The sequence below is a fragment of the Rhyacophila brunnea genome, unplaced genomic scaffold, assembly GCF_057557595.1.
Source record: "Rhyacophila brunnea isolate RB1 unplaced genomic scaffold, BYU_Rbru_1.0 scaffold_24, whole genome shotgun sequence".
Classification (NCBI taxonomy): domain Eukaryota; kingdom Metazoa; phylum Arthropoda; class Insecta; order Trichoptera; family Rhyacophilidae; genus Rhyacophila; species Rhyacophila brunnea.
The window spans coordinates 5,437,882-5,464,838 of NW_028232904.1; the positions used below are offsets into that span (position 1 = coordinate 5,437,882).

The window sequence follows — 26,957 nt, forward strand, 5'->3', positions numbered from 1 at the left end:
TGATGTTAGAATTGTTATTAGTAAACTTTTGGTTTATTGCGAAGAAGAAAATGTGTAGCAGCTAAAAGGAGAACCGATACATTATTTAAACACGCCTCTAGCACGTGTTGCCGCCATGTCAGGTACGTCATTAGAAGTCTTCTACATGGGACAACAGCGATTTCTTGTAATCGCAGATTTCTTGTTGTCAAACTGTTTCAATGAAAACAACTTAAATTTGAAGTCAATCAATAGCATCATCATACCGAGATTTTGACTGAATCTGTCAATTTCTATGAGATACATTTTTATATTTTCCGTCTGTCTCTACGAAAACATTCAATATTATAAATAGAAAATTTATAGTGTTCACAATTACGTAATTATTTTTCTTTCTTCTTCATCTATAATCACTACCTAAATGCAGTATAATCTTCTCACTTCTTCCCAGGTAATAGCTCTGCCGAATACACACAATAGATGTTATTTAGCTGAATTCCTGGACGTCAGAATCCAATTGGATAAAAGAAATAGATAGGTCTGGGTAGTTGAGACTCTTTTGAGGCATGGGAACGTAGCATGAGGCTGAATCAGATCCAATTCTGCATCTTCATTGTAGATGTGACAAACTCTTTCATCTTTTAAGCCCTACAACTGTACATCCAAAATTCACATCACGATACTATTTTTTTAAGCTCAATTTATAGTTGTTTGGTGTCTTTGTAAGGTACTACGATTCACTACTAACTGTAAATGAGAAGAGAAAGATTACAAGCCGCATTTAGTTTTGATTGTTTAAAACAGAGTAGTTTTAGCTATGCCCAGAGTTAAACAGGTGACTACCTCTCATTGCATAGTACTATATTTCTTGTGACTTGCTGCGAACTGCTAATAATTATTAATACCTAATGATTGTTTTTGTCGTTGTTATTAAAATGAAATAATTACACATATTGAGTGAGAAGGCTTTAAATAAATTGTTTTTATGTCACTTTGTGCGCGTCAAAGTAAATACATACACACCTATTAAGAATATTATGTTAAATGAATTAATACTTCTGTAAGTTGGACTTTCATTAGGCATAGCTACATTTTTGTGCGGTGGTATGTGAGTAAGTGTTTCCCCATTGCTGTCAGTATTAAAACTAAATCTTAATTACTATTACAAAACATAGATGGCCTACGTCCGGGTGATGTTTTACTTATCGGTATTGTTTCAAGATGTATGACGTAGCGTATTTTATATTTTAAAATACTGTATAATGAATATTATTATGAAATACTAATGAAGCTTTGTTGAATGCATAATGTTGAGTGTTGTTATGGAATAGGTGTCAAAAATATGACGATTGCTAAAATTATGATTGCATTATGAAGAGAAACTAATAAACGCTTGTAAATAATAATGTATGATTATTTATTTAATACCCAGACCACCTTCCTATACCGTAAAAGTGTATTATTTGAGACACTTTTGGTGAATCTATGGCAACAACTTTTTTACTTAAACACGAATAAAAAAAATTATTACTTTGATTTATGGGTGGTACCTCATAGAATACATATTCAATAAAAAGAGTTTCTTATTTTATTTATTTATGGTTTTAATATAAAAAAAAACCACTTGTCTCAAGTGACCCGCAGTGTTGTCATACTTGATACAGAGGTGTTTTTAGTACTAAAATGAAATATTTTCAATCATTGATGTTACTTGGGTCAAACTATAGAAGTCTCCGGATATTTCTGTATATTTTTTTTTTAATTCGGCAAGGATTTGGATTTTATAAGAGAACCAATACATGAAAAGCAAAAATACTTTTAATAAAATTATAGGCACACAGTTTATAATAAAAATACAAAATAAAACGTCATTAGAAGATCTGTCATCTGCCATCTCTTCTCTGAAAGAGACTTCAAAATTTCCTTGAAGCTATCTATATTTACTGTACAGATATCGTCAACAGCGGGGAAGATATGTACATTTTGATTCCTACCGAATTTCCTCATGAACTTGCATTCTGCAGTCCAAGGAGACGTATTCTTATCGATAGTCAAAACTTTCGCAATGAAACCTTTTTTTTTGTCTTCTGGTTGTAGGTACACTAATAATAATGCCATAAAATCCCCACAACTTAGTTCGCTCATATCTTTTGAATTCGGTTCATCATTTATAGCATTTTCTTCAGGATCATTGAGAATTTCATCTTCTGGATTATCAATAAATTCTTCATCATCAAATTCATCATCAGCACCGCGATTTCCTAACTATCGTCTCGTGTGGCACCAGACGACATGACGTAATTGTGACGTCAGCCAATACATGCCGCTCGCTCGAGCGTGTATTGGCTGACGTCATGTCGTCTGGTGCCACACGAGACGATAGTTAGGAAATCGGGCCCCAGAAGAGTCATGAAGTGTGTAGTCACTCTCGTTGTAGACATGTCTCAAGTTAAACGCACTTTGATGTTTTTTAACAAAAGAGGGAATAAAATTTTAGCAATGCTGGCAATATTAATTTAAAGTATGGTTTCAAAATGTCAAAGGGTGAGGTTAGGTCAGATGCTAAACAAAAATCGTTAAAAACAATTGAAAGTATAGGTTGGCGATGAAGTTATGTTAGGACTATTTTTCTACGTTTGATGTACTGAAATTATAATAAAGACTGCTTCTTACCTGTGACTTAAATGTATTGGGAGAATTGTAAACGAGAGACACATATGCACTCATTCAGACTAAAAATTAAAAGTAAGGTCACTGTGATAATGTTAGGTACGACAATGAAAAAAATTTTCATGTCATTTTTTCTCAAGTTACCCACTGTCTCAAGTAATACAGTTTTACGGTACTTGATCTAAATTTACAGGGGGTCCTGGTTATTCGAGGGTAATTTGGACTGAAAAAATACCTCTTAAAGCGAATCCGCTCTGATCACTGAGCTGAGTTAACTCGTCAGAACATGTATGCGGCATCAGGCCATGGAAGAGTTAACTCATGCATTCTTGTAAATGTCATAATTTCTGAATAAACTGTTTGTGTACAATAGTATTATCAAAACAACATTTATCATTTTAGTGTGAAAATATTCACAATACCAATAATAACGATAAAATGCACTGCTTGGTTTCGCGGGGTTTAATTGAATTTTAAAAACTAACCAATGCCGCCTGTAAATTGTAGTCTTATTTCAATGAAAACAAATACGTATCACTGACAAAGCTTAGTGTGCACTATTTATGGCTAATCTTAAGAGCCATAACAAAAATATGCATATGAAAACATGTATTATCGTGCAAGTTTGCATGCATCGATTAAAAGTAGTAGACATTAGTTCTGTTGTCCGTTCAGTCGAGGTTTCCATTTCGGTCTGTTCAGTTTTGAAACGGCGGTGTATTTAGACAATCAGTTTAGTTGTCCGTTCAGTCTCAGTTACTAGTTCAGTTGGGAAACAGCGATGTATATTAAATTTAAGTATTTTTTATCCACTATAAATGAATATTATTTTTATAATAACTTTTGAAACATATTGGTTATGTAGTATAAATAATGCAGTACCTACTTTTATTTGAAGAAATAATAATATTTCAATCGAAATTAGAAAAGTAGTTTGAAAAATATGTCAAATTAACTGGCAACTCTAAAAACGGATACGATAACTAAAGGAAAACCCACCCTGGCTCGTCTCCGTTTTGGTTTTAGTCAGCCGCTTCAGTCTTGAATTTACACGTCAGTTTAACTGACACCTTGACTGAAACGGAGACTGATTGGACAGCAAAACTGATTGTTTAAAAGCACCTCCACGCGACAGTTGGAATTTGTGCGATATCTGCTCCTGCACAATAGAACGACAGTGACGAATCTGCTAGAAAAAATTATTTTGATAATTAGAATTTTTCACAACCAGTCAAATAGTGCCATAAAATGACAACAATGCGTCTCGCTTATTGGCGAGAAAGTCAGCACTTTTACAATATGTAAACAGTTATTATCGCGATAGTTGAATGTATATACTATTGGTGCCAGTAAATCCATGCACATTGATACCAGATGAAGGTCTCCCATGGGAGACCACCGCACAGGAACTGAGGGCATGGGGTAGCTGGATTACTCCTTTTTGGTGGTCTCCTGTTTGGGCTGGAGGGCCTGCAATACGGACACTGCCTCCTCCACCTTGGCCTTGAGCGATTCTCCATGCTCCAACATGTGCACCATGTACCATGTTGGCCATGCACTTCTAGGTGGTGGGGCGGGCGGCGGTAGCTGCTGCAGGGGGTACGCACACTGGGTACAGCCCCCTACTGCCCGGTGATGGGGTGGGCTGAAAAAGAATTGTGGGCAGGCCTAACCGGGGGCGACGGGCAGAAGGCCGGAAAAAAGAGGAAAATTTAGAATTTAAATGCATCAATATTTCAAAATAATTATATTATTATTTTGGCGTAATTGACGTAAACATAGTGGGTACCTATATGAAAAGGTATAGTAGGTACAAAATTAGGTATAGGTAATTATTTTACTATCGTACAATTATTATTAGCATATTATAATTAATAAAAATAAATTTTCGATTTTGATATGTCGTCGCTATAGGATTTGTTTCCCGGATAGACCAAATGTCAATTTTACAGGAGACGAAAAACAAATTTCATTGTCGTATATTTAAATATCAGTAGATGTATCAATCATTCTTTCTACACTTGCAACATTATCTAAGAATAGATTTCAAGAATAATATACTGGTATAAATCATTAAATGCACAGAAAATGCGTTTTATTTACAAGTACTCACTGTGGATATTCGGGAAATTTTTAGCGCTCTCTCAGAATAATGGATATTCGGGACAATACAAGGACGTTCGGGATTGAAGACTGTAGCGTATTGCTGCACGGCCCACGGATTACTGAGTGGTCAAAAAGTACGCGCTTCAAATGTTATATTTATTTACACGATAATTGTTAATAATTACTACTACTATTTAAATACTTAATGATCGTAATCACCGAAGTTCGTATGTAATAATAACATGCGGCAATCGTTTTTTCGGTTTTTTTCGGATTAAGTACCTAATAAAATAGTTTTTAAGTAATTAACTATTTTTTTATTGAACGAATAATTCACAAGATTTAAGAATGTACCATTCTAATAATTGAACATACATAATTTTTAAAATCACTTCTGAGAAAATATATTATAACCAATAGAAAAAATCTTTTTGAAAAAGTAAGACACCCGGCAGGAATCGTCCCTGCATCTCCTGGGTTTACGACCCAGTCCACGAATTATCCACTATGCTACGAGGTGACATACTTATGACGACAAACTTTAACTATTGGCCTTTTAATACCTGCTCATCAGTATTCTTCAAAATCAAGCGACTATCGGCGATCGGTTTTTGTTTATTAAATAAAAGTAGGTATCTACTACTTCAATTACTAAACGACGTCACGGATTTCTCCAATATTTTATGATGGTTCTTACTTGTACTTGCTAACAATTTTAGATTAATACTTTTCCAAAAAAAAATCTATGTATATCTATATATCTGTATATTATTATATCTATATATTTCTATAATTAACAATTAAACTTATTACAAACCACCAAATAAATATTATATATTTACTATTGGAATGACAACACAAAATAATAGCATGTATAAATTAATTATCATTGGCTGCTAATATTAGGTACTATAGGTACCAATATCCTAAGTATATAATATTCACCAAATAAATAGTTACTAATATACATATTAAATTAAATTAACTATCAGCGGCGGCTCTCGTGGTGCAGTGGGTAAGGCGCTCGCCTTCCACCCGAGAGTTCCTGGGTTCGATTCCCGGTCATGACAAAAACATTTATGTGTTTTTCTCAAAGCCTGGGTGTTTGTGATTGTTCAAAATTACTAACAACCACCTTGTACGAAAAAGCAAGGACATGGTTATTAATAATTCTAAAAAAAAAAAAATTAACTATCAGCGCATTCAAAAATAAATAATAGCGTCGCCTTTATTTTCATAGAAATACCTAGATTAAAAGTAAAATAAAGACAAACAATGTTTGATTAATAATAATTTGAAATAATAATTATTTTTTACGTCATAGTAGTTTCCGGGTCACACTATAGAATTCATATAACCGTTGGGATTTTGTGTCATTTATCAAAACAAAATGCAGTTATTTAGGTTAAAATACTCACTTCCATAACTTTACTGTAAGTTCATGGCGAACTGGTGATGTATCAGCTATGAATGATCTCTTCAAATTTGATGAATTCACTATTAAAACAATAGTAACTTTAAAAACAATATCAATAAGACGAAATTTGAAAGAGGATTCCAGACGGCCGAAAAATATGAAAGTGGGCGTGATTGTTTTAGAGCTAGACAGCGTGAATGTGGGAGCGAGATGCACGGCGTCAGCGCGGTTTGATTGGCTAAAAGTTATATTCGGGAAATAAAAACTCACTGAGAGATTTATTTCGACCGAAATTAACTTGGATATTCAGGTACGAATAGTTGGACATTCAGGAGTACACCACGGAGTAATTGTAACTTAACATGGCGTATTCGGGTTTTTTTTTTTTTAAATATCTCTGTTCCTAGATAAAAATATATTGTTTTTATAAATGATTTCGGTAGAGTTCGATAAAAGAAATTGAACTGCATTAAAATGTCGATTTCGACAAAAATGGATATTCGGGAAACAAATCATATAGCAACGATGTGTCAGGGATAATTTTATATTATGTACGGCAATACAAGATAACCGACGCATTGAAAATTATTTTTTTCTTACACTAAAAATATCGTGAAGAAAAATAAGATTACACTGGCCTTCATACAATGACATTTCATTGCCTTCATAAGCCAAAATATGTTAATAAATATGTAAGACAATTAAATTTATATTTTAATCGTGTTAATTTGAAAAAAAAATGATACAATATGATCAAGTAATGTTGATATTTAGACGACCGTATAACAAATGCCAGCATCGTTTCACGTAGCTGCCACAAAAGGAAATATACATACAAGATTTTCCCCAGCTGTTTTCCAGTAAAAATGGCGGCCAGGTTCAAGAAAAGGCCGCCGGGAAGGCAGAATAAACTATTAAAACTCGATTTATTAACAGTCAAAGATCTAATATGCACCGTTTGTCAGTCCATTTTCGTGGAACCCGTAAGTTTGCCCTGCGACCATGTCTTCTGCCTGTCTTGTTTTAACGGTACAATCGAAAACAACGCTCTGTCATGTCCACTATGTCGAACGCGGATCGGCTCCTGGCTCCGAGCCGCGACCAAACAAAATAATCTGGTGAATATGCGACTGTGGACTTTCATAAAAGAGAAATTCTCGGGCGAAATAGAAATCAAACTAAATGGCGGAGAGTTAGATATATCGGAAGGTGGGTTTTGCACGATTGTTTTCATTTTTTAGTTATGTCAACCTAGATAAATAATAACCACAATCTTAACGTTTATGAGCTACTTTTTTACTGTTTATTTTTTTAAATAATTTGATAATGTATTATGTATTTTTTTTGTCAATTACACTCCTGTAAATTACAGTTTTGAGGGAACGTCAAATAAGCGCCCCAGGAGAAATAAGGTCTGAATATGAGGCAGAAATAAATAAAATTAGACATGAAAGACAATTGCTCGAACAAAAACATGCAAGAGATACGGAACTACTAATCAGGTTGGTAATAATGAAACTATAATCATCATTTTTGACACCACAACCTACGGAGGTCTTGGGCTCCCCTAGAAACTATCTCCATCCTTGACAATCCAGTGCCACCGATTTCCGATTCCTGTGGGCAATAGTGGCGAAGGGTGGAGGTAGGCTGTTAAGATCCGACTTAAATAGTGCACACTAAACTTTGTCAGTCATAATTATTTGTTTTCATTGAACTAAACTACAATGTGTAGATTGTGCTTGATAGTTTTTAAAATTCAATTAAACTCCGCCTAATCCAAGCCATAGTAGATAGTAGTCAAAAAACATTTGTCTATCTATAAAATATCTAAAATTATGCAATTAAATCATAAGTACACAATTTTAAATATTTCAAATTTTTTATCAATTTATGGTTAGTTTGGTTTGGCAGGGGTTAATGAATTTTAAAAAACTAACCATGTAAATGTACTTAATAATTTATGTATTCATAATTCACCGAAAACAAATAAGTATGACTGAAAAAGTGTGCATTATTTTTGTCGAATTGCCTTGAATTTAGGCAAACTAACCAGCACCATTTACAAATTGTATTATTAGTTCAATGAAAACAAATAAGTGTGACTGACAAAGTTTGGAAAAAAAGGGATCTATACCATAGATCGCCACTAAGATGTCCGCAGTCATTAGCTCAATATTATGACATTATGGTATCAGGTAGGTATCAGAAGAATACATCCAAATAATGCTGCACAGATTTCACCTCTCAGCACATAGTATAATATATCGTCACTGTTCTGGCAGAAGACACTAATTCGAAAAAATGAAATATTGAGTTAGTACCAAAATGTTCCTTATTTCAAACTTTACCGTCAGGAAACCTTCTTAATAAATAAACAGTCTTTATTATAAAGTCATCCTTTTTACGATTACTTAATAAACTCACATGATAGACCATTATTTCAAACTTTTTAACAACTTCAAAGTCAAATTACTCAAAACTAGTATTCTCCAGTTAGTGTGTTCTGCCAAAACATAGACGATATATACTTATGTATATAAATATATCCAGAATTGTACAAGACATGGTAGTTACTAGAGCCTATGATCAATGGACCCAGCCATGGCCCCCACATCCTGAAGCGGGCCCCCAGGCTAGGATCTTTGGCGGATGCCCTTACCAATCGCTAAGGATAAAGGCACTGTGATGCTCTACAGTAGCGTTTTCCAAATGGTGTACACGGTAAAATTAATGTGTATATTTAGTGTTTTTTTGTATCTTGTAATATATCCATTTGAATTGTGGAGTTGTCGAGTATCGATACATAATTAAAAATTTTTTCGTACAAGCACATAAATTTAAGTAATAACTTTATCGAAGGGAAATAGCGCCTATTTAGGAAATAGCAGGTGACTTTTTTTTACTATGAGAGCAGATTTGTGATGTGTGTTTATCGTACTTATTTGGTCGAGTCGCCACGCCGGAGCCCTGTCAGCCCCCCCCTTGTGGGGGCCATGGACCCAGCACTCCGATATGTAGGTCTATATCAGTGGTCAACAAACTCAATAAGGATGTAAGCTATTTTCGGAAATTGAAATTGTCTGGCGAGCTACTTATACATATTCCTTTATAATTTTTAACCATACTATTAATTGAGTTAGCATTTACTTGGTAGAATTCCATTTTACAAGAAATGAAAATATAATTAATATTAAATTCTACAGGTTTTTTAAAAAAGGTTTGTCGATAGCTATTTCGGTTGTAACACCATTATCAAGACTATCACATAACCATACATATTACGTAATATTATTATATTACTTAAAATAAATTAGGACATTGGACTTCCAATAAAATATAAAATGCGTACTTTAAATATGTATTTATAAACAAAATAATAATTGAAAAATATCTTGATATAAGTGAGTAAAAATAATAATAATTAGTGGAAAGAATGGCATTCACCTTCCTTCACAATTTTTTCAATTCTCTGTGAGTACCTTGTCACTCCCAATGCCGAATGCAATTATCAAGATGTACATCTGTGAGTCTGTTTCTATATTTACTTTTAACCACCTTCATAGTGGAAAACGTTGATTCACATAAGAAGATATAACAAAAAATTGCTTTCATTTTGAGAACAATTCGAACTAAAATTTTTTGATACTTTCTTTTGGGACGAAAAGCCATACAGATTCTACAGTTGAGGCAACACTCTTAAGCGAAAATCACATACAAATTTATAAATATGATACAGGGCGGCTCTCGTGGTGCAGTTGGTAAGGCGCTCGCCTTCCACCCAAGAGTTCCTGGGTTCGATTCCCGGTCATGACAAAAACATTTATGTGTTTTTCTCAAAGCCTGGGTGTTTGTGATTGTTCAAAATTACTAACAACCACCTTGTACGAAAAAAGCAAGGACATGGTTATTAATAATTCTAAAAAAAAAAAAAAAAATCAGTGGCGAAGGGTGGAGGTAGGCTGTTAAGATTCGCTATAAATAGTGCACACTAAACTTTTTTAGTCATATGTATTTGTTTTTATTGAACTAAGACTACAATTTATAGACGGTGTTAGTTAGTTTTTAAAAATCATTTAAACCATGCCTAAACGAAACCATAATAGTTTTGGTCTAATTTGGGCAATACGACAAAATCGTGCACACTTTTTCATTCATAGTTATTTGTTTTCGTTGGATTAAAAATACATATTACACATATTGTTGGTTAATTTTTTTAATTCATTAAGCCCTGACTAAACCAAACTATAATAAATAAAAAATATTCTATTTATACAATATTCAAAGTTATGTTTGATTTAATTGCATAATTTTAGATATTTTATAGATAGACATGTATTTTTTGACTATTATCTATTATGGCTTGGTTTCTCAGGGTTTAATTTAATTTTAAAAACTAACTATCACTATATGTAAATTGTAGTCTTATTTCAATGAAAACAAATATGTATGTCTGAAAAAGTTTAATGTGCACTGTTTATGGCGGATCTTAACAGCCTACCTCCACCCTTCGCCACTGTACAATATCCTATGCGAGCTACCGTCTGGTGATCACTGGTCTATATGAATCCGATGAGGGTTTTGTTGACTTTTGTTTATAAGACTTCCTTTTTTTATATATCTTCAGAAAATTGCAAGACCAAGAGAAACAAGAAGCAGAAGCTATCGCGGAGAAACTGAAAAAAGACGAGCAGTTGGCAAGAGAACTATCAGTGAATGTCCGAGCGTCCACCCGAGAAAAGCCGGCCGCGTCTGGTCTGCAGGCCTGCAAGCAGTCGCAGTCGAATGCCCCTTCCAAGGAGTTTTACCAGCGGCTGGTGGCTTCCAAAGCTCCCCCCTCCAATGGATATAAGGTGAACACTCTGGATGCGTACCTCACCAAGAATAATAGCAGCTCACTCAACAGGTAAATACGATTTCTTTCTATCCAGCGTATTCTAACATATCACTTAACACCTAAAAAGAACTAAATGTGATAAATATATCACTTTATGTGTTCAGGCAGTTAATTTTTACAATAAGTTAATTTAATGTAGTCCTCTCTTGGCTGTGTTAACTTTTAGAGCGAGATGGAGTAAAACATATTTTTTAATACATAGCAATGACATGACTAATAAAATTGTGGCTTATGTTGATATGTTCAATAATCTTCGATTTTTCCTTCTTCTTTACGACTTCGAAAATTTCGAGCATCTCGAAGTTTGGGTGCAAAAACCATAGATACGAATTTGACCGAGGTTTGCAAATAAGAGACATATTTCACACGACATGTCTACCAACTTAAATTTTTGTCATATTACGAATTTACCAATTATCGTAGATAAGCGCTGATAGCCGCCTTGTGTATGAAATTGGTTCTGTGTTAATTTGGACCAATAAATATAACGGAAGCGTGCTAAAGTGTTAACTGCTAAGAATAGCTATGCAGGAAGAGATAATAATATGATATTTGCCTCCTGTTTGGCTTGACGCTGTCAAATAATATTACCTAATATGAATATATATATATTTATTATTATATTATGTTTGTATGGAATCGTCAATAATATGGCCTCTGATAATGAGTTCGGCCCCCTGCCGTTTATTTTAATAGAATAACTACTGATGAAACATCAGAAGAACACACTGACTGTTAGGTTACAGCACAAGGTTTGGTTATTTCATTGATGATTCAATTTACCGTGTGATATATTACAGTTTGCTGACTGATGAAAGCAGCGGAGGGGAGAGCTCGACCCCCCAAACGGCGCCCTCCCCAGAGCTGATATCCACGGCGGGCCGCTGCGGTCTTTTCCTCAAGAAGTTCCTCAGCCACAAAATGTGGGGGACGTCCGCCAAGAACAAAACCAAGACTGAACCCAAGGTTAACTTTGATAATCTATTTTTTGACCATTTCAACCAAATAGCAGCTAATTCGCTGTTGTCGTATCGCTGCAGGGTAAGGGGTGATCAGCCATGATTTAGCATTATTAATTAAATAATTATTGAATGAGCATTAGCCTGGACATTCCTCAAACGTTGTAGATAATCTATTTACATAATTTTGAAGCCTTATTATCCTTTATATTTATTTTAAACATTTGATGACTGCATAAAGTATTTTTATTACATAAAATAGTATTCTTTTAAACCTTTCGATCTAATGTTTTAGAATATAGTCATATTTCAGAACAACCGTGTGCAGTAGTGTTTAGATTTTTTAGATTTATTAATTTTTAAACGCATTTATGAAAAGATTAGTAAAATTAATGTTAACACTAGCTGAGCCAGCTGGCGGTCACCAGTCTGTCTCGCTAGGTCTTGCAGACAGCTTGGCGGTGTTGGATTTTAATATAATTGTGAAATATGCATAGATGGCGCCTTAGTTTTCCCTTCGGGATGGGTTTTTTATTCACGTCAGACAGTTTGACATTTCGCTGATTTGTCATTTTTACGATTTGCAAATCGTTACTGCCAATATAAATTTGGATTCATATGCGTAGTCTATTCAGAAGTCTGGCCTTCACAATATCGTTTAACACCGCCTTAGGCTGCTATGCCTAGCAGAATCGCCGATTGCTACCACTGACATTTTAATTTTAATACAATATATGTGTAGGTATGTGCAGTTAAATATGATAAATAATTATACGCCTCAATCATTCGAATATAAAGCAATATATTATGTGATTATCATAAATAGCGATCCAATATAATGTGATTTTAATCTCCTTCGGGTCCCATTGAGATAATAGAAGAAGATTAGCAGTGTAAAAAATAAATATAAACATTATTTTGTTTCATTGTCTATAAAAAATAAATGCTTGCAGCCATAGAATAATATTTAAAAAATCTAAATTTGAATTAAAAATTAACCTTAAGGTGATGTCTCTAGGTAAAGTTGTTATCGAAAAATAGCTAGAAAAGTTTATTAATCGGTAAATATATATTCAAAAGTAATGAGAAAAATAAAATAAAAAATTAAGATGTATCGTGGAGTTCTATATACCAAAAATACGTGTCAAATTCGGTACATTTCTATCGGGTGGTAAGAATGAATGACATAAGATTTATTATCAAAATTACGATAAAAATGTACGTAAATCTATTACCTAGGGAAACGCTAAACGTTAATTGGAATTTATTATATCCTTATATCTTTTTTTTCAAATTTAAAAAACATCGATTTAGAGGTTAGAAAGCATGCAATTAAAATCGAAACATCTCGGTTCAGACTTAATTTATCGCAAAAAACGATTAGCGTTTCTATTAAAAATATTATTTAATAATTTTTAGGCTAGTTATTTAAATTTAATCTTGTATTTTTGTATATTAACGAATCGATTGTAAATAAAATGAATATTTGACAAGACTTTATCGACATATGCTGCTAACGCGGAAATAAATCGAACTATTTTTGAAACAGTACTTGCATAGATTAAAAAATACATACACACACACATACATTGAAAATAAAGGTTCGCCAGGTACGAAGACAAAAACTGTGTTAATTCTGCTGTCAATAATTTTTGTTTGCGATATTGGAGCATATGTCAATGGACTACATATATCAACCTCCACTTTCTGAAATAGTGTTGTGTAATTATTTCAGATATTTATTACTGTTTTGACGTACCTACCTTTTATAAAGCGATTTTAAAATAAATATAGTTTCATAATAATATAAAGAAAGCATACGAGCGAAAATGCCTAAGATACTTCTGACACACATCAAATTTAATCTTTGTCTAGTAACTGTACAATTTATCCATATTTATGTTAAGTGTTTAAAATGTTATAAGTAAAAAAAAAATCGTCTATTCACGTGGTAGTCGCGAAAATTATGAACAATATACAATGTTAAAAATAATAAGAATTGTTAAAATTTCTAGTCACAATATTATTCAAAGACAAATTAACCCGATCTTAACAGCCTCGACAAACTTCCACTTCACTAACTTTTGTTCTATATGTTTATCCTGGATACAGCGGCAAACACATTTTGAAAATAGCCGATATACTGGATTATTTGTTAGTTTGGGTTAGTTTAAGTTAGATTAGGTAATCCTAACAAATAATCCAGTATATAGGCTATTTTCAAAATGTCTTTGCCGCTGTATCCAGGATAACCGACTTGTACCCTAATTTTAATTACATACATACTATTGTACTATATTTGGGCCATCAAACGTTCATTCCTGTCTACGGCCTTAAAATTATTATCTACGTGCCTATATAACTGTATGCCGTCCTGTCAAAAAGTGGAGGTTGATAATTTAGTATGTAGAAAATAGAAGTTATTATTAGTCTCCATAAAATATAGGGTAAACAATTCAGTGAATGAACACATAAGAGGTGAATTTGAAAATAAATTAAATTAAAAACGATTAAATGAACTAAGAAAATTATAACAATAGGTAGGTACAATAAATTGTGTATAACAGTGGTATTACTAATTTTATGCCGTGATGCTTTGATAGTTGAACTTTTCATAATATTTGGATCACTATTTAGTTGCTCATTTATCTGCTACATCATAAAGTCGTAAATATTGTTTTTTTATGAAGCAATCATAAATACAAAAAATTAAGATCTACTTTTCAATCATAGTAGATACCTAGGAATATGGTATAGGTGTTGATAATTTTAATTATTTATTCGAGATCTTCAGGGAATTACAAAAGTCCACACCTAGAAACCACTGGGCCAATAAGGTTTCTTTTTATATCTCCAAATCCATTTCACTTACACATTTATAGGTAAAATAAATAAAACTATCTTTTATTTTATCTTGCACTGTTCTTTAAAATCGACATTAGATTTTTTCAAAGAAATAACGTTCTGTCTTTTTCTTAGAATATTATGTAATCAGTGGTGCACTTACTTCAAATTCTAAATTTTTTTCTTACGTTTTACAATTTTTTTTTTAATTTGTCACTTATTTTGTCCTTGGGTTTGCTTATCAAGATTTGTTTGCATGTTTATTTACGTTTTTTCTTACCTCCAACTTCTTTTTTATTCAATTCGTTGCGTGTCTTACTTTATTCTTATCTCAGATATAGTTAGTTAGTTAATACAAACCGTCCACTCTGTGGAGGCCCATATGAACCCATTAGGATCGGACATGGATGAAACGAAATGAATTGGGATGTCTATATAATATCGACATTGTCATAATTATAACTACAGTCCAACTCGGTTATTACAATCTCGGACATAGCGAGATCTCGGATGTAATGAGGAAACAGTCGTTGACATTTGGTATATGATTTTCTCCGTACATTTTTATTCACTGTTATAACGAGATACTTATCGGATATACCGAGCTAAAATACTGGTAATGTGTTGATCGTTTAAAGACATTTCGACCCTAAGCAATAAAATCCGATCGGACAGGATGCCGCCGGGGACAGATTACGTTTATGACACTAGTTAAGTGTCTAATTGTTGTTTTCGCCGACAATAAAAATACCTATTCTCTGATATAACGAGTACCGCTTATAACGAGCACATTCAGCCGGTCCAACCTTCCTAGTAATAACCAAGTACAACTGTATATTCCTTATTTTGTTTAATAATAATTCGAATGGCATTTGTTTTGCTATTCATTTCATATCATTCTTTTATTCCACCTCTAGTAGAAATTCGATGTAATTGTCAATTGTACAAGATTAAACTCAATCTTATAAACATTTGTACTTAAATGTTCATTTACTACTATAAATGAATTTTACTGTAGAAAAATATTTATATTAATTCGTATTGACAACGTAAAAAAATCTGGTTCATTGACTGGACAGGATACCCTTGTATTGCCACTGTAAAAAAAACTACGGTAAACAAAATGTAAAAATCATAAACACTTTAAATCAAATCAAATAGATATGTTAGAATTGTAAATATTTTATGGGGAAAATATTAATTGTAAATATTTTTACATAGGTAAGTAAATATATAATAAATTTAAATGCATTTTTATCAAGCTTATGATTTTTAATATATGGCGACACACAATATTTTATTTTATATTTTATTGCCATCTGGTTGCGATCGACGAAAGTTTTTAGTAACACATTTTTAGAAATTCATGGTAGATGCCTGTAGATGCCTTTAGATGGCGTTGAAGTCACATTTGATCGTAAATTGAGGCAAAGAATTCGCCTTAAACAATATAGTTTCCCAGTGCAGGACATTCATATCGAGACAAATGTTGATAAATAATGAAGCAATACATATTATATTTGAGAGGAATAGAACAATTCTGATAAGAATAGGAATTTATAAGACCCAAATATGTGGAATTAGCTTAAAGAGGCCTTCATCCAGCAGTGGATTGATACAGGTCGATGACGATAAGTAATGACGATATAAATGGGTAGGTATATAAAATCACAAATTTAAAAAATAATGCAATTTATATGACCAAGTAGAGTAGAATTAGGTTGAGATAACCTTCATCCAGCAGTAAATTGATATTGGTTGATGATGATAATGACGATATTATGAATAGGTAAATATAATATCAACAATTTTGATAAATATAGCAATCGTTTAACCGCTAGTAGTAGAATCAGGTTGCGGAACCCTTCACCCCCTGGTTGAAGATGATGATCATATGATGACGATATGAATATGTAGATAAATAACATTAGCATTTTTAATAAATAGAGAAATTCAATACTGTCAAGAATACAATCAACGTAGAGAGGCCTTCATCCAGCAGTGGACTTATTGAGGCTCGTGATAATAATGGCATTATATATAGATAGGTAGATAATAATATCACTGATAAATATAGCAATTCAAATGACAGAAAGGAATAGAACCAGGCTAGGGAGGCCTTTATCCAGCAGTGGATTGGTTCAGGTCAATGTTGATAAGGATGATAGAAATAGGTATAATATCACAAATTCGTTTAACCGCTAGAAGTAGAATCAGGTGGCGGAATCCTTCATCCAGCAGTGGATTGGTCCTAGTTGATGATGATAACGATATGAATATGTAGATAAATATAATATCACCGATTTTGATAAATACAGCAATTCAAATGACAGAAAGGAGTAGATTCAGGGTAGGGAGGCCTTTATCCAGCAGTGGATTGGTTCAGGTCGATGTTGATAAGGATGATAGAAATAGGTATAATATCACAAATTCGTTTAACCGCTAGTAGTAGAATCAGGTTGCGGAACCCTCCATCCAGCAGTGGATTGATCCTAGTTGATGATGATGATGATAGCGATACGAATATGTAGATAAATATAATATCACCGATTTTGATAAATACAGCAATTCAAATGACAGAAAGGAATAGAATCAGGCTAAGGAACCCTTCATCCAGCAGTGGATTGATCTTGGTTAATGATGATGATGATAACAATATGAATATGTAGATAAATATAATATCACCGATTTTGATAAATACAGCAATCCAAATGACAGAAAGGAGTAGAATCAGACTAGGGAGGCCTTTATCCAGCAGTGGATTGATCCTGGTTGATAATGATTTAAATAATATTTATAACACCAATTATTGTTGAATACCTTTTAAATATTTTTGGGTTATATGAGCTAATTGAATGTATATAAGTTTCATTGGTAAAATTATCATTTAACAGCCATAAAAAAAATGTTACGTTATCAAATTTTGAAATATTATTCTATGGTTGATCCAGTGTTGCCTTGTCTACTGAAATTTCAGTAGATCAACTGATATTTTTTGCTAATAAACTGAATTTTTGATTTTTTTTCGAAATTCAAGAAATCTACTGATATTTGTGTTTCTCCATAATTGTAAATTAACTGATGATTCTTTTAATAATAAACTTGAAATGATTTACGCATGACCTTTTTTGATGTTATACACTTCTAAATTGACATAAAAAGCATTGTAACTCTACCCAAGAGCGCCATTTTACCCATTAATATCATCATTGTTTACAATAAATTAATATTATTAGTTATTGTTATTCTTATTAGTTTTAAATCATATCTAATTAACCACATTTTTCAAAATCTACTGATATTTTATGAAATCTACTGAATTTTTTGTCAAAATCTACTGAATTTTTAAATTTTGACTTGGCAACACTGGGTTGATCGCATAGTACTGAAAATGCTGAAAATGCGCGCGGATAACCGGATAATAAAATGAACAGTTTTAATGGAAATTTGTATAAATGTTATTACGAATAAATGATTTTAATGTGTTCAGTTATTATAACAGGATACATTTTTAAGTGATGAAAGTTAACAAAGTGTAAATAGATTATTATTATTATGACATCTACCTATATCCTACCTAATAATATGAAATATCATTTCCTTTTGATTTAAAGAACAGTATTAAAAATGACGATTGTTTGTCATACTCGTTTATAGAGACATTAAAAATATAATGATTATTAAGTAATTAACGTAAATAATGATTACAATTACGATAATTGGTCGATACGGATATTTTTAGGTTATAGGAGTATAATTTTTGAGACGACCTTATGAATAAATTTGCGAATGAAATCTCTCGGGAACATTAATAAATAAAATAAAATATGTGTATCTGTCGATTCGAATTTGAAGAATAGTTTGTCAAAAACGTATTTTAATTTAAAATTGGGGATGATATTAAATCAGTGTTGCAAGTAAGTGAATTTTTTCCCAATCGAGTGCCCGGTCAATAAAGTCGCATGTCGCTCGAAAATGTATTGGGAAGTAAGCAAAAATCACCGAAATCGACTGGAAATTAATCCAGCGGGTGTCAACTGTGAAGTTATGATTTTAAACGATTCGAGAACGGATTATTTTTTTGAACCCATCGGACATGACAAATAAGGCATACAATCGCTCGCCAAAACCCGGGAAAGCTGTAGGATAGTAATATATAGGAGATTATATAGTGAAATATTTACGATAAAAAATTATATTTATAATCTCTGTGATCAAAAATTTGACAAGAATTAGGCATTTTATTATTCAAAAAATGGGCATGATTAACACATTTGAAGATAATTCTAAAGATACTGATTATAAGTTATGTCTTTGAACATTCAAATGTGATAAAACATCCTATGAATCATTAATGATTGTTTTATAATAATTATTGACCTAAGAATGAGGTAGTATTTTTTTGAAATACGCCATTTTTATTGGCATTTCCCAGTGGTTAAGTTAAAAAAACGATTTTTTTCAAACACGCGCGTTAAAATGATCTTACTCCCTACTTCAGTTATCGTTTGTCAATTTATGGCTACGGCCGTAGGTTGGTGATGATGATATTTTTGTTACTTCCTACCTTTGAGTAATATCCGCATGCCCTGCTCCAGTTTGAAACAACCTCGCAAATTCCACGAATAAATTTAGTTAATCTAACACAATTCAAGGTATTTTTATCTCAACTCTGCTCGGAAATGTGAAACTGGCTATAAATGAACCTGCTATGTGAAATATCTTGGAGCTAATTTAATCATTGTTCCTAGTAACCATCTTGATAGAATGGTTTTTTTAACGTCTTTGGTTCATTAATTTTATTGATTGTCAGCGTTACATAGTTTACTTGACTATAATTCTAGGTGTGGGAGCCGCAGCACACTCGGTGCGGGGGCCAGGAGCTGTCCGTCCACTCGGGAGGAGTGCTACAGCGGCAGGCCGTCAGGAACGCCTCGCTGCAGCACGTCCATTCCGACAGAGACAGGGAGCGAGCGGTACAGGATGATAAGGATTTTGAGCCTGACACCGCCAGCGAGGACTCTCTCGCTCCTGAACTGTGCTACTTCAAACCACTGCAACCTGCGCCCATTAATAGGTTGGTAATTTTTTAAACTAAGCCCAATCACCTTCATTATCCTTCTATGTTAAAGTCTTTCAATACAGAAATGATTTAAGAATTCGAGAAACTTCTCCGTTTTCTGCCGCTACAGGCCAGGGTTACGTGTTGGCCTTCTCATGCGGACTCTTTTAATCTTGGCTATCTGCTCTACTTCTCTGTTCGATTATGCTACCTAAGATTTGGTTTACTCTACACTCGGTTTTTCCTCTGGTCCACAATAGAGGTCATGATTTTAGTGGCATCGCCAGATGCCTTTCTCGCAGACAGGCTATTGTGGGATTCTACATTAGAGCATATGTAGCTTTCGGGAATCACTGACAGTCAATGTCCATGTCTGTGAACTTGTCTCAACAATGTTCTAGATAGATGAGTTTGTCCACCATGTCGCATTATTAATTGATTTTACAAGATTTTTCAAGGGTTATACCCCGTTTACACGTGCATAGATCGCACCCTCGCAACTAAACTGCCACAATCCAAAAAACGTCAGAGAAAATCAGCTTTGAAGTATTTACCTTTTGCATTTTTGTACTGTGTTTTTGAAATATGTTTAGATATTGAATGAAGTTTTGACATGAATTTGATGTCTTAGAGATATGAAATTTTCGGTACATATACTATGAACGATAGACAATGAAACGTAGTAATTAACTCAAAACACGTAAATTTGGGCTTGTGGCGGTTTAGTTGCGAGGGTGCGAGATGTACTGTGCACAGTAAGAAAATGTATGGGAAAACATGTATTATCCTGCAGTTAGCAAGATTGCGTGCACGAATTAAACAAGTTTGGACGGTTCCGTATTTCAACGCGCAAGTAAGATTATTTTCGATCTGCGCCTGCGCAGTAGAGCGATAGTGGCGAACATGCCGGTAAAAAAACGAACTACTCATTTTAAGCCTAACCGATTTTCAATACCACCTGTCAGATAGTACTATAAAATGACAACATCGCGCCTCGCTTACTCTTGAAGAATGAGATTGGAGAGACAGTCAGCACTTTTACGTGTAAACAGTTATTATCGTGATAGTTTAAAATAAGCACTATTGCTGACAGTAATACCATGCACGTGTACAAGCGCTATTAGGTTAGCCATTTGCTTGGTGCTTTGGGTCTCCACATCTGGATCCGAACTTCTTCTTTAAATCGGTCGAATTATAATTTGAATCAATAATTTAACTGTCTTTTATTTATTTCAGATTCAACGGAAAATCAACAAAATGTCTTGCCATCAAATCAACTAAATTGTCAACCGCCAGTCCTGTAATTGAAAAGTAAGTGTGTCATGATTTTTCCTATTCTACCGACTACATCTCCACATGTAAACGTATACTGTGGCATAATGATTGTTAGTGATATTCACTACAAAAGAGAGGATGAGCCAATTGGACGCTAATATTTTTTCTTTCTTCTCATCGCGCAGGGTTCCTGAAATATCTCTAGTCGTGAGCGGACTTGAGAAACTGAAGGGGTGCGACTATTGGCACAATGTTCAGACTTCGGCGTTCGTCTGCCTCCTAAGCGTTCCTAACTCCTATATAAAGGTTTGTTATTTTTGTAATATGCTGACCGCTTTGAATGACTTGTTTCTTAGCTAAGGGCCCCGTATGTATGAGATTCCCAAATTCTTTATAAGCTATTTAACCGATTTTCCATCGAATAGCTAATAACACTCTTTGTGACGTAAGCGATCTGACGTCACGCGCCATTAAAAATGGCTGCCTCAGCTAGCTGTCACTTTCAAATGTCATTTTAATTTTGCATTCATTGCAAAAAACATTTGTTTGAGGCCCTTATTCGTTTTGTAGATTCTGTAAAACATTTGCGAACTTTAAAAACAGTTCCTAGTCGTGCTGTTTACAAAATACGTATAATTTTGATCCCTAGTCTATAATCTAGATAGTAGGTAACTGATAAAATGCCTCGCTTATTTCGCTTGCAATATTTCTCATGGAGACATAAGATGGACTTACGTAAGATTACGATAAAATATCTCCGCTAAACCACCGCAAAAATATGTATCTACTGCTGTATCTGGCATTAAAATATACAATTGTAAGCATTCTGCGTTCTTCAAAATATTACGGTACCACCTACCTACCTAGTTAATTATTGTAAGATAACTGTAATAAACAAGGCACAACTCTCAAATACACTGGAAACATCAATAGTATCATACGGTGATTGGTATAAATGATAATATTATACAGAGATCATTACATATTATTGTCTTAAATCATTTGCATTTTCTGTCATTTATTCTTATTCTCTTTTGAGATCTCAATAATTGAAGTGAAGTTAGTCATAATAATATTCAGTATTGCCACCAAATGTATTCAGTGTTGCCACCAAATGGAAAAGTTTACTGGCAATACAACCTTTCGTACAGTAGAATAATTATAAAATACATGTGATAAAATAGCTGATAAATTATTTAAATTTCATAATAATTATTCATGTATAATTATCAAATTTATATGGTACCGTTCGCACACTTTCAGACACATTTACAATTTCAAAATTTTGAATTATTTATCGGGGAATGAAATTTTATAATACGAACACCATGACACATGATATGTCACATTCGTGACGTCACTTAACAGCTAATTACGTTTTTACTCATGCATACAAACGTGCAGTATATAGCCTATAAGGTTTTTGGGAATCTCATGCATACGACAGTAAGGCATTCACTCATGTGATTTCAATGTGTATTTCTTCCGAAAAAAAATCTGTTAATTGCCGATTGGAATCGAATGTGGTAATTTATTTTTAAATGGCAGCCAAATGACATCTACGTATAAGGTCGGAACTGAAAAAAATGGTAACTTTTCAATGGAAACATTTTAGTGTTGCGATTACCATAACATATATGCTGATTGCCGATTACAACTGTTAATATCCTCTAAATAAAACATAATTTTTTATTTTTGAATTCTAATGGATTTAACTTTTGTACTATTCCATTTGTGTCGTTTTTTGCGACCCAGGTTTCACCTTTTTGCATCGAGGGTATACTGACAGAACGCATTAACTCAGTTTTTGCTGTTTTTCTGTTTTTAATGCCAAAATGTATCCAATTTTACCCTCTACGTCCTGGTAAAACGCACAAAAGCATAGGATATAATGGTGAGAAAATAGAAACATTATTAAATCATATTGTTATTTTTTTATTCTGATAGAAAGCATGATAATGACCTAATGCGTTCTGCATATACAAAATACAGGACTTGTAACATGTCGTATATTGTGTTTGCCATAGAGGTTAGTCTTTATAATGTAGAAAAAAAGTTTTTAAATCATAAAAAAATCTACGTGGGAGAACGCTTTGAAAAAAAAAATTAAAGTCCTTTTTGCGATTATCTCAGAACTTGTTTTATTGAGTTAATACTTTCTGTCAGTATACCCTCGGCATCTTCAGGCGCTGTGTATACTCACCAAAGGCAAACACACACTGTCAACGAACACTCTTAACTCTAACTTATATAATAAATCAATACAATAAAATAGGTAAAATCTCAATTACCTACCTATCAAGTCAAGGGCCACAATAAAAAATATAACCAACAAATTATGAATAGTTAAAGTGTTAGTAAACATAGTTAGTAACAGCACCTCTTTTGGCTGTGGTAAATTTTAGAGTGAGATAGACAGTTTTGACTGTTCAGATGGCTAACTTATTGTAATTGTTACAATAAGTTTTAATACTTCAATACAAACCTACCCTAGATAGCTGCCGTAGCGGCTGAAAGCAGTCTTGTGTATAGAATATATACACTAGTTTATTAACAATTTGTCTTTTGGAACACAATGTGATGTTGATGTTGTCAAATGTTGACAATGGTTATGTAGAATTTAATGTCAAATTACCCAATACATACTGGCCATCTATGCATTTGAATTCCGCATATCGTCAGCTTGTCATGATGATTATTTTTGATCGACAGGTCCGCGAAGCTACCGTAAAAACTTCCCAGTCCACTACCGTGTTGTCGGTATCGAAATCCAAAATGTCACCCGGCCGGAAAAGAAATCTAGCTAAATCGAGTATATCGCAGAAACTGAACATGGATGCTAAAAATAAACCCCATTACAACAACAACCTCGACGAAGTGAACTCCGAGAGAAGAAACAAGAGGTTAGAACTCAGTAATGGCAACACTAGAGATGAAAAGAAGAACCAAACTAAAGCAATTTGTGATATTTCCATTGAAACCACTCCCAAAAAATCTAGTCTCACCCGAAAGACAAAGACTAAGTCTCGTAGCTGTGTCAAGCTGGGTGCCACTGCTAGTCAAAATGGCGTCCTCACCAGGTCCAGGAGGAGTATATCCTTTGGAAGCGATCTGTGCTCTGAGAAGAGCTACAACTTCAGAGCTTCCAACGATAGCAAAATGAAATGTAAAAATTTCAACGGAAACGAAATGAAACAGACTGAAGCGAATCCGAGAGTCTTGCGGCGAAACGGTCAAATATCCACAAGTAAAGAGTCAGTGATTTTATCCCCTGATAAAAGAAATAATAAAATAACAAACGGGAGTGTTAATAAAGACTGCATGAAATATTCAAAAGACAAAGTCGCTAACGGAACTGAAAATTCATTTAGTTATTGTAATGGTAAGAAGAGCTCTTCGTCGGTCTGCGATGATTCCAGTGAAGATTTCTGTGTGGATAATGTAGACGCGAGGATCATGGAAGAGCAGAAGAGGATTGAGGAGCTGATAGCTCAGGAAAAAGCCGACCTGGCACTCGCTAAGAAGCTGCAGCGTCGGTTGAGGGGGAATAACCTTTGTAATATATCCACCGGCTACACCATGAGGACGGCCGCCAAACGTCAGGCCACCCTCACGGAAATGATGCCGACACCGAAGAAGATGAAGACTTAATCGTGGATTGATTTAAATTAATTGTGACTTTTAATTGTGTACTACATGTTTTTTGTCACATATCCTCAATGGAAGAACCGAGAGCGTGCTTTAAGTCACTTGTAAAACCGGTGTTCTCTTATACCTCAGAAACCTGAACATAAACATCGATATTGGACATTGATATTTATAAGAGGGACAGTCACAGTTTCGTCTACCTTGATTGTCATATGAACGGACAACAATGTTATAAAGATTAAATTTAATGCTGTCTATATAGAAAATTTAAATCCTACCCACTGACTAGAGCATGCCTTGCAAGACACTTGTGTGGTCAGTGCTCATCTACACGTCAGAAATCTGAACATTAACACTAGTGAAAAATCCTCTACTTATATGTCAAGCACTGCAGTATGTACAGTGATGCCAGCGTAATTTAATCAAGGAAGATTGGAAGACAAAAACGCAGTATCTTCTTTGAAACCATCCGCTATCAGAGGTTGGATTTATCGTCTCCTTTCTGAAACAGTTGTATGGAGCTGCACTCCTACGAACCTTGTATACTCTTAATCTTTCCATGGATGTATCTATGCTGTATCTATGCCCTCTAATAATGTGGCCGAGGTACTGTAATTTTCTAGCATCGATACTGTGCAGAACTCCCCGATCTTTTTCCATTCGTTTGAGGATGTTAACATTGGTCAGTCCAAAGAATTTTACAGATACCTCTATACAACTACATCTCGAAGGCTTCAACTCACCGTGAAATATGAAGGATCATGAGTCAGCAAGAAGATGAAGCTATAGATGATTACCGTATCAGAGTCGGGAGTCAATCGTTTTAAATTATTGTGTTCATTCAGATATGGTAGGTAGGCTTCTGAGTAGCACGGACATTCACTGTCTATCAGATGACGAATAGACTTGCACAAGATATATATATATATTACATATGTCAAGAATTTTGTGAGAGAAAGCAGTACAGCGCTTGCTGACAATAGAATAAATGTTGGTTATATAATATACATATGGCCATACAATGTCGGTTCAGTTGAAGGTGTTTTTAAGAGAGAAAGTATACGATATGAATATTTTTTTAACAGATGATAGAACTATTGATTTCCCGTCCGTGTATGGAAGGAAAGAGTGCGTGCGTAGCGCGAGTGTAACGTTACAGCGGTGGTGTGCCAATATGTAAAGATAAAATATATAATAATCATTTTTGTATATTATTCGATAATTGTTGATACATAGCGAATATCTTTTGTTTTAAATTAATTCTAATTACCTATTTCGTATGCGGCACTATTCTCAGCTGTGTACGTCAAAAAGACATAGATTACAAATTATATATTGTGTAGGTTATGCAAAAGACAACTATCCCACAAGAGTTTTAAAATTTTTGCTCATTCATAGTAAGTAATACATTTTACTTTTTAACGATGCAAGATTATTGCATACATTTTATTTTTGTTTAATTTTTTATTCACACCGGAGCGTAATATCGGTTGGGCTGCGTTTTACATTTATAGATTTGGCAACGTAACTAGGTATTTCGAAAAAGAGAACTTTGAATGGCATCTCACAGTAAATTTTTTCGATTTTAAATAATGTTATACAGTCAAAAATATACATGAAATCCTCGTTATATATACATTTTTGAAGTTTTTTACGGAAAAAAAAATGTAAATAAAAGGAGATGTCATCGGTGTTTTGTAAAAAGAGCGAATTTACCAAAATGCTATTTTACAGGAGGATTTTTAACTTTTGACAATTATTTATTAATTACTTACCTGTGGATGATTATAAATGTCTAACAGGTTTATAATAAAGCTTAGAAAGAATACTGTCTTCATAATAGGCATTATAATATAATATTTCAAAAGGCCTAATATGTATGTCACATTCGTGTTTTTATTCATAATACTAGGTGGATATTCGCCCTTACGATTATCGTTTTAAGTGCTTTCCTGTGGAGATACAATTTTGCCGTTTTTACACAAGACAGCTAGTGATGTAAATATTGTTGTTTCATTAAAATCTCGATTTCGCCAAAATGGTTGATTCGCCCTCTTTACAGAACGCCGATGGTGTATAACAATAAGTAAAAATTTTATT

At 33.6% G+C, this 26,957-nt stretch overlaps 1 protein-coding gene across 1 annotated transcript; it reads left to right on the forward strand.

Annotated features, from left to right (window-relative positions):
- The first annotated feature begins 7,031 nt into the window (after nucleotides 1-7,031).
- Nucleotides 7,032-26,514, forward strand: LOC147068927 (uncharacterized). The gene is made up of 8 exons (XM_085951120.1): nucleotides 7,032-7,381; nucleotides 7,545-7,674; nucleotides 10,800-11,078; nucleotides 11,870-12,035; nucleotides 19,717-19,949; nucleotides 21,171-21,245; nucleotides 21,395-21,515; nucleotides 23,922-26,514. The coding sequence occupies exons 1-8, from the start codon at nucleotides 7,039-7,041 to the stop codon at nucleotides 24,858-24,860; spliced, it is 2,286 nt and encodes a 761-aa protein (XP_085807246.1). The 5' UTR covers nucleotides 7,032-7,038; the 3' UTR covers nucleotides 24,861-26,514.
- Nucleotides 26,515-26,957: the final 443 nt, after the last annotated feature.